This window comes from Carassius auratus, chromosome 24 (genome assembly GCF_003368295.1).
Source record: "Carassius auratus strain Wakin chromosome 24, ASM336829v1, whole genome shotgun sequence".
NCBI classification, from domain to species: domain Eukaryota; kingdom Metazoa; phylum Chordata; class Actinopteri; order Cypriniformes; family Cyprinidae; genus Carassius; species Carassius auratus.
Window position 1 is genome coordinate 13,386,091 of NC_039266.1, and position 9,785 is coordinate 13,395,875.

The window sequence follows — 9,785 nt, forward strand, 5'->3', positions numbered from 1 at the left end:
GCTAAGGCTTCTTTAGATTTAACTACTCATTTAAATGCAGGAAAAGCAATATGGAATGTAATACCCAATACATTTATTTTTTCATTTGCATTATTACAATGTTATACCATTCAATACAGCAGTCAGAATCAGGCCAATGATGAGATATCTGAAATATGTTGCGTGTTGTTCTTTATAACATCAGGTTGGGTGTCCACAAGCACATTCGGTTTCAGACATGACAAGAACACTTTCACATCTGTGGCTGAAGTCGTATCAGTTTCTGTCACAAAACCATTTCTTGGTAACAACAGTTATTAAAAATAAAAACAATCTTTTCTGATTTGTTCTATTAACCATTCCATGCCAGCTCTGAAACACTGTGAAATTAAAGAATCAGCAGAATTAAGACTTTCAGTTGAAGTAAACCTGTAAAGATCTTGTGTTACAGGCTGCTTGCAAAAACAGAATAAAAAAAAAAACTAAATCCAAACTCGTTTAGTATGAGACCTCCGATGTTACATATGTAAGTACTAATAATAATGAGTTTGGGAGAGTTTTTTCTGAGTTCATGGATGTCACTTTCCTCTTGATTGTTGTTCTCTTACATCTTTCTCATCTGAGCCATCAGCTCTTCTAAACTCTGATCGGTTTCCTCCACCGTCTCCCCTGACGCTCCATCCTGGGAAGAAGAAAGAACACATGGAATATTACACAGACATGGTGGTCAAGAGACGGTAATGATTACCAAGACTATATTATAAAAAATATGTGAAAAACACTAATATTGTTACATTTTAAAATAACGGTTTTATTTTAATATATTTCAAAATGTTATCTATTCCTGTGAGGTGCTGAATTCTCAGCAGGCATTACTCCAGTGTCGCATGATCCTTCAGACGTCAAGCTAATATGCAGAATTACTGCTCAAGAAACATTTCTTATCAATGTTGAAAACAGGTGTGCTGCTTAACATTCTTTGACAAGTTAAAAAAAAAACAGCATTTATTTGAAATAAAATCTTTTGCAACAAATGTTCTAACTGTCAATTTTGATACATTTAAAACAACTTTACTAAAAAAAATATATATATATATATATATATATATATATTTCTTCAATGTTAGTGTTAATTATTTAGCAGGTAAATGCATTTTGTTTTCCCAGGATGTTGGAGTTATTACCCCTAAGGATAAACGGTTTATACATTCCCACAATCTGTTTCTCAAACTCAGAATTCACCGTGCAAATTAGTTTTAAACAGAGAAATTGTGTATAATGCAGTGCCTTCTTTAAATAGGTAGGATGAGCACTGGTAGCGTGCAAAAATGCTGTTTATATCAGTAAGGCTTGGTATAGAGTGTGGTGATCAAGGACCCTGATTTCAAAGAAACGCTTATATGAAGCAAAGATACTGAAACGTTATCCACTTCTGCATTAAATTTGATCAAATCCATCAAATTAAGATGCAAGATAAAATAATTTAGCTATTTTTTAGCTCAAGGTAATGTCTTAGGGTAAATTTGATGTATTGTGTGGTGTTTTTTTGTGCCTGCATGCATATTATGATGTCCATGGTGAATATTGATGTTTTAATGGATGCAGGTGTGCACTAATGTGGCACTGAGGAAGAGCTTTTGTCTTGAAAACGTTTTGCACTTTACATTTGTTTTTTTTAATGCCCTCCGATATAGCATCAAATAAAATATTTTTGAGGAGTTGTAAGCCCTGCATATAACAGTGTGCTGATTGTTGTTTCTGCTGGCCAAATGTACAAACTTAAAATATGTGTGTGTGTGTGTGTGTATATATATATATATATATATATATACACACACACACACATATACACACACATATACATATATATATATATATATATATATATATATATATATATATATATATATATATATACACACACACACAGTACACAGACATAAATTATGTCACAGCTATTTCATTGAAGGGGGCCAATTAATTTACTAATTAATTGCACATTTTTCTGTAAGTAATCAAGAATAATAGTCATAATTTCACACTGAACCTTCAAATTAATGTAGAGTCAACAAACTGGTTTATTTTAAATGTGTTTAATGGAATCTCTTTACCAAGGCCTCTTCCACACGGAGACACGTTTAGCTGTATACTGGACTCTTGCAGGTATTCGGTAATGAAATATACCACTGTAATCAGTATGCAACGATATTGTTTTCGTGGTCACTTCTAAATACTGCGAATAATTTTATTACAAATTATTAAAAATTTGGAATGCATTTTAAGAATACTATTCCCATCAACTGGTCAAAATGCACAACACCACTGCATGCTGCTTGAAAGACTCCGTGTGTTCTGATTTAATCAAGCAAGCATGAGAAGCACATGGAGGAACACGTGAGAGACGCGCTGAATGAAAGCACATTCACTCTAATACAGCACATGGCGCTAAACTGCAGAAAATGTCCTTACCCTGGAAATAAACCAGCTGGACTACTTTCTGAAACATATTTAAATTATTTTAAATAGCCAATCAGATTTGTGTATTTGCTATGATGTTCATCACAGTGCCAAACACTTAAGTATTAAGACTTAATAGGTTATCTTAATCTGGACTACAACGTGCCATAGATTTTTTTTTTTTTTTTTTTGTTAATTCACACTTTACACCAGAGCTTAATTTTTTACATTAGTTAATTCATTGGTTAACATAAACTGCCAATGACAAATTCTTCTGAACAGTCATTCATCTTAGATATTCCAATATTTAATAACACATTTTAAAATGTAAAGTTGCAACTGTATTATTTAATGAGCTAATATTTTTTTAACAAAGATTAATAACTTCTGTAGCAAATGTAGCTATTGTGAATGTTAATGGTTAACTAATGAGATTGTAAAGTGATACCTATGGATCTTTATAGTTCTTTTGCACTTTAATCTGTGCAAAACTTTTAACTTTAGATATTTTTCTTTGTTTTATTTTATTTTAATGTTCAGTTATTTTTGTTATTAGAAAAAAAGTTATTTAACCTATTTTGAGCACTTTTTTAAACAAAATTTTACAGTGATAAAAGCATGAGCAACAGGAAATTTTGATACCGCCATATCCCTACTGTATACGCATACATTTTGTATCATATAGGCGTTTCGTCCAGGCAGATCTGGCGTTTTGGGAGAGTGAAACCAATAATTTTTGAAACCGGGTCCCAGAATGGTTAAATCTGAAAATACAACCCTTGCGTTTTTGTGTGGACAGCGAATGCCTTCGCCAGTTCGCCCCTAGTCAGAAGTGTTGGGCAAGTTACTTTTAAAAAGTAATTAGTTAACGTTACTAGTTACTTCTTCCAAAAAGTAACTAAATTAGTAACTCAGTTACAAATTTTAAAAGTAACTAGTTACTTAAGAAAGTAACTATTTCGTTACTTTCAAGTAAAATTAAATTTTAAATGCTCAAATGTGACCCCACCTCTACCCCTCTTTAAAGGAACTTAAAATACATGTGCATGTTCAATTATTTATGAAAAATCTGAATATTATAATGAAATGGACACTTAATACAATACATTATTAACAGAAACATGAAACATTGTACACACATCTAAAAAGAAAAAGTTGCTGTGGGACAAAGTGAGACTAGCCTCCAATCAAATGGCATGTATGTAGATATTATGTTTATATAGTGGATCAATGCAAATAACACGATAGATTTTTGGATTTCCTTTTATTGTTTCTTTAATTTCTTGAAGGAAAAAGTAATGTATATACTAACATTTAGAGAAGGCTACTTTTGGATTATTTGGGCTCGTCGCCATACCTGTCTCTCGTTGACTGACTGGCTTGTGTTCGTTGTGTGTCCTGTCCTGTCCGACTATGCGTTATGATGGGTTGTTCGCAATTCATGAGCGTTAGTGATGATGGGTCGTTCGCGAATGAGCGTTAGTGATGATGGATCGACTCGTTCGCGAATGAGCTTTTGATGAGTCGTGCGCGATTCGCGAATGAGCCGACTCTAAGAGCCGGCTCTTTTAGTTGAACTTCGGGAGCTGGCTTGCATATCTGAAGAGCCAACTCTATTTTTTCAAATTTAGCCTATAGAAATTAAATAATTATGTAATAAAAATTGAAATATTATAGTCAAAGTCATTTAAAGAGCCGTTTGTGAGCCAAAGAGCCGGCTCTTTTCAGTGAACTGAGTCAAAAGAGCCGAATTCCCATCACTACTATGCGTGCTTTCGAACACCCGCCCAACTCTACCGCTGATTGGCTTACAATGAAATTTTACTCTACCTCAGCCAATCGTCAGCATTTATGCGCTTGTCTCGTGCTCTGCCCACTAACCAATGAAGAACAGTAAAAAAAAGTATTTGAAAAAAAAAAAAAAAACCAGCTTCATCATCAGTTATAGTAACGCGCACATTTTTTGGCAGTAACGGTAACGGCGTTATTAAGATGAGAAGAGTAATCAATTAGATTACTCGTTACTGGAAAAAGTAATGCCGTTAGTAACGCCGTTATTTATAACGCCGTTATTCCCATCACTGCTAGTCAGACACCGCTACGTCATGTAACAGCAACAAAAACATGAACGATTGTTTTTTTTTTTTTTTATTAATTAACATTAACACAGATGAATAAATGTATTGTTGCATGTTCGTTTGTATACAGCGCGGAAGGTTTCCAAGTCTTCTCCATTTTTTTTTATTTCTGCTATTTCTCGCCAGAAGTTAAGACCTATAAAACTGTCTTTATACTCCTTTAAACTAGAGTTGTGGATATCTTATAGCTCCCTCTCGCAAGCGCTTGTCACCGCTGCTGTCTATTGATGTTGCGGTCTTCACTAGATTGTTGTTGCATCTCTCCCTTTTCTTTTTTTGGCTGCGTGAAACAATGGCCCGGACTAGTGTTGCCACCTTGTGGACAAACTAATTAGCGCAGAAAAAAATAAATATTTTTTTTGTTTGTTTTTTGAAGCAGGAAAACTTCTGAATAACTAAAGTGTTATGTAATAATTCAGTGGGTCGTACCTTCTCAGGTATGGTGTAGGCTACAGTAATGCCCTCGGGCAGATCTGGTACCGGTCCCGATGCGTCCTGAAGCTCTGCCTCTGACACCTCTGAAACCAGCTCAATGCCTGGCATGAAACAACATTACATACAAAATGATATAACATTTCAAGATTTCTGGTTTATGAATGAGAAATGTGCTGTGTGTGGAATGCCAACCCCATTCATTGTCCTCATGCACCACTTCCTCTTCTTCCTGTACCACTTCCTGCTTTGGCCGCTCTACTTCTTTTTTCTGAAGAAAGGAAGAAATACGACATCATATACTGCTAGTTATGATACTAACTGGTTGTCACAGTATGCTTTTTCTACACAGATGATTAAAACACTTGTTTAGTAACCGCTTTTAATATTTTGGAATTTTCTAAACTTAAAAAGTGTTGTTCAGTGAAAGTGATTCATTAAAAAATGAACTAAAATTGAATATGAAGTTAAAATTAATTAAACATTTAAATGAATAGAATCAAGGAAAATGGTTTCAGAGTGAGCAATGTTGTGGTTAAATCATGTTTAATTATTATATATTTTATTAATCAATAAATATCCCTTTGATTGAATATCAAGGTGGAGCAGGGATAAATAAAAACCAGTGTTAATGTTTGCATTTGTAGCAGTGCACCTTGTACTCGTCCTGTTGTCGTCTGCAGTGTCTGTCGTCACACTGTGGGTTGGCCTTCATTGCCATGCTCGGGAAGAAATCCTGCATGGCATTATAGCCCAGGTAATAACTCACTGTCCCAAACCCCAACAGAAACCTAGAACACACACAATTTCATTCCAGGCTCTGTGTTATAAAGTCCTTTGGATGAACTGACAGGGCTATTGATAGTTAGAAAGGATCAAGTTGGTTAAGTTACAAAAATGGCGTTATTTTGCCATCTAATGGCATTTGTATGATACTACAGCATTTACGTAAGGATTCAGTGCAGCTAAACTGAAATAGGATTCATCACAGTGCATATATACCGTCACACAGTCTTAACTGTTCACTATACAATCTTGGAATACTACTAACAATTTTAAGGCTATTCTTATGTATGCTAAGAGTTTGCAGCAAAAGGACAAGTACCACAACCTGAAGGGGGATGTTCTTAGAAATATACTAAAAGGGCTTTTAATTGCTAAAAAGTATAAACCATCAATCATGTAGTAGACTGTAAAACAGGTCCTTTGGTCAAGTTGGGTCATGTTGAGTTACTGACCTTGGAAATTTGCATATCGAATATGATACCATATGCTTTATAGAGTTTAAAAGCACGGCATGGTTAAGACTGTACTGAATCATCAAGATTGTGGTGAGGTCTTACTTCAAAACGTTCTGCACAAGGAGTCCGGCGACCACTCCCATTGTGGTGGGCAGACTCGCAGCACAAACCCCGTCCCTTTTCAACGTCTTCTCGTCGATATTTGCAGCCACTACGAGAGGAGGTGCACACTGACACACAAACACATCTGGATCAGATCTTTATGGATCGGATTCTGCCAGATATAACCGGAGTGTTATAGATTATGACACAGACAGTACAGAAGAGGGTTACAGCCTTACAAAATTGTTAAGATCATAATTCATATTCAAGATAGCATGTGTTTTGGGAGTATGAGTGTGTCATACAGCAAAACAAGCAGTTTCTCCAGGGATGATGAGCTGAATGTGTCCAGAAACGGCATTCTCACTGACACCCGACTCCATCCAGACCTGACCCAACTCATTACATGCCTAGAAGAGAGAAACAAACATGCAAGCAATTGCTAAACTTCAGTGACTGTGTGGGGAAAAAATTGAATTTAATATTGTCAAAATAAATAAATAATTATATATATATATATATATATATATATATATATATATATATATATATATATATATATATATATATATATATATATATATATATAGAAATATATATATTTGTGATGTCAAACGACTAATCAAAATTAAATCACATCCAAAATAAAAGTTGTTTATATAATGTGTGTGTATACCATGTATATTTAATAAGGCTGCACAATTAATCAAATTTCTAATAGCAATTACAATTATAGATGCCACAATTACGTAATCGTTCAAAGTCCACTTTTGTAATTCTGCACACCTAAGATGTTTTTTTTCTTTCTAAATGCTATTTTAAGGGTTTTTCCTTTTTTTATTTTAGTTTTAGTATAACGTTAAAATACCATTCATATTTGTACTTTTTTTATCATTTAAAAAAAAGTTAAGTTAAGGTGTTTTCAGCTTGTTTACTTTCATAGAAAATATGGCATGCAGTTGCATCAATGGTATAAACATCATTCTATGTAAATTGTGATAATGGTAATAGAAAAAAAAAAAAATCGCAATTACAATTTCAAGGAAATAATGAGCAACCTTAATATTTATTATGTGTATATATTAATACAAAAATCTAAATATTTAAGAATTTTTTTTATGTTTATACATTATACTTATATATAAAATATAAGAATATAAATATAAAAACGTATATACAAGTAAATATTTTCCAAATAAGGTGAAAAATATATACATAAATATACAGTACACATACATCTATTATGTAAACAAAAACTTATTTTGGATGTGATTAATCGTGATCTATCGTTTGATAGCATTAATATTTATATATTAAAATGAACAAGTTACAGTTGTTACAGTTTAATGCCAAAAACTTTACCGTATTAATGGCCATCCGAGCCTCAAAGTTATCAACACAACTGAGGACCAAATCCACCGGCTTTCCCTCCTCAAGTCCTCCGTGACTGAAAACACAAAAGAAAGATTGTTTATTACAGGCATATTGAAAATAAGGCGGCAAACATACGGTGACATAAAAAATTAAAAAAAGTGATCACCTAATGCGGTTCATGAAGTGCGTGAAGTTGTCCATTGTGGTGATGTTGTAATTGTGGCTCTCAAAAGGAACATCTGGATTAATGCTCCTATGCAGGAAAACAGAATTCAAATGGGAAATATCAACTAAAATGCTGTAAAATAACATTTTAACTTCTAACTTTTAATCCACATCACAGTTTGTTAAAATAAAATAGAAAAAGATAAGGTGGATTTCCACTAAAAATAGGTTTAAAATAAGAAAATTAAATACAATTTCTCTAACAATATTGAAACAGTTATATAATGATTCATGCTTTTATTTCTTTTAGACTTGACTAGAAACATCTCATGCTGATTTGATGCTCAAGAAACATTTATTTTTATCATTAATGTTGAAAATGCTCTGATCGTTCCTTGCTATATATGTTAAGATGATTATTAACCTCCCCGTTACCTAAGAGTGTGTTCTGCAGCCTCAACTTTACTGAGCCCTGCCTGATGTGGCTGGAAGAAGAGCCGGTTCATGTTGGCCAACTCCACCTTATCATAGTCAAACAGCAGCAACTGCAGGGAAGAAATCACAGACACAGCAAAAAGAGGCATGAGCGTCTGTTACCGCAGAGCTGAGGCATGTCTCTGGGGGTTCTGCTGCTGGCTTCCCCTTCTGTACTCTGACTGCCAACACGCACTACAAGAATGCACCAAGTTTAACTAAAAAACATTAACAATTCAGACCGACCAACACAGACTGGCCAATCAGTGAATCTTTATATCTGATTATGCATTGAGGAATGATGATAAAGGTGCATTACCTTACCAATGCCACATCTGGTGAGCATTTCTGCAGTGACACTGCCCACTCCTCCCACTCCCACCACAGCCACAGCATACGAGCGGATCCTCTGAGGATGACAGCAGGGGATAGAGCTCATCTCAACACGAACACGAACAGTCAACAATAGACAAGTGTCAGGAAAATAATAAATACACGTGTTTACCTCGTAGTCTTGAACTATGCCCATTCTTTTGAGTGCCATCAGACGACTGCGAGGTATTAAACATAAAGTTAAAGTGACTATCGCACCGATTTAGCCTTACATATGTTCTTGTCGATTATTAATCAACATAACAGCGTCAAATTGCTCACCTGTATGGATTTGAGTCTACGACTTCAGCACTCATTTGATCAATCTTTGGTCTGAGGTGATGTTCCGCATCACTTTGCTTCTGTTTGGATTTAATTAGTTCATTTTCTAACTCACGGATTCGCAGCTTCAGTTCCTCAACGGTGGTCATTTTTCTTTAAAAATCCTATATTGTGATAGACACGGGTTGTTATGATTTTCCGGTGGGAAAGTTAAAGCACGGCAAAAATTAATATTAATGTAATGTTACACGTCTGCACTGTTAGAAACCAGCTGGGGAAGAGTGTGTCTAGATTTTGAGCCCGGAGTGAAACAGAGTACACGGGAACGAAAGTTCCCCAATGAATGATTCGCGCAAATCGGTTCGTTCGTTTAAGTGAACTGGTTAAAACAAATCACTACGCCACTTTCAAATACACTGTTTATTACGTTTTTTCCACCATTTTTAGAGTCAAGTTAGAGCCACGACTCATCGCTGTTTATAGATTTACATTTAACAATACTACAATTTATCTAAGCATTTTTACATGTGAACAAATCAATTTTAAGATTCGATTCAGATGAACAACTTCCATACGAATCGCGCGCCGCTAGAATAAATATGTTACTATGGTAACAGCTTAAAAGACGCTGTTCGTTTTTGGAAAATAATAACGGTTTTCTCTCAATTCTAAAAATACATGGAGTAAAAATAATATTTGTATTTAACTAGTTGTTTGATTTCTGATACTACACTCCTCCAGTCCGATGGGTGGCGGTCATAAGTTTTAA

General features: G+C 34.5%; 1 protein-coding gene across 2 annotated transcripts; it reads right to left on the reverse strand.

The window, feature by feature from the left end:
- Nucleotides 1-51: 51 nt before the first annotated feature.
- LOC113042341 (ubiquitin-like modifier-activating enzyme 5) lies at nt 52-9,319 on the reverse strand. 2 transcript variants are annotated; one of them, XM_026201131.1, is made up of 12 exons: nt 9,017-9,319; nt 8,868-8,913; nt 8,682-8,771; nt 8,324-8,433; nt 7,890-7,976; nt 7,712-7,796; nt 6,655-6,759; nt 6,350-6,477; nt 5,662-5,797; nt 5,202-5,277; nt 5,004-5,110; nt 52-661 (listed from the first exon to the last, which is right to left on the reverse strand). In XM_026201131.1, the coding sequence occupies exons 1-12, from the start codon at nt 9,163-9,165 to the stop codon at nt 584-586; spliced, it is 1,197 nt and encodes a 398-aa protein (XP_026056916.1). In that variant the 5' UTR covers nt 9,166-9,319; the 3' UTR covers nt 52-583. The 2 variants fall into 2 exon arrangements, with proteins under 2 accessions (XP_026056916.1, XP_026056917.1); XM_026201132.1 differs by having other exon boundaries at nt 8,687-8,771; nt 9,017-9,317.
- Between the last annotated feature and the right edge of the window lie 466 nt (nt 9,320-9,785).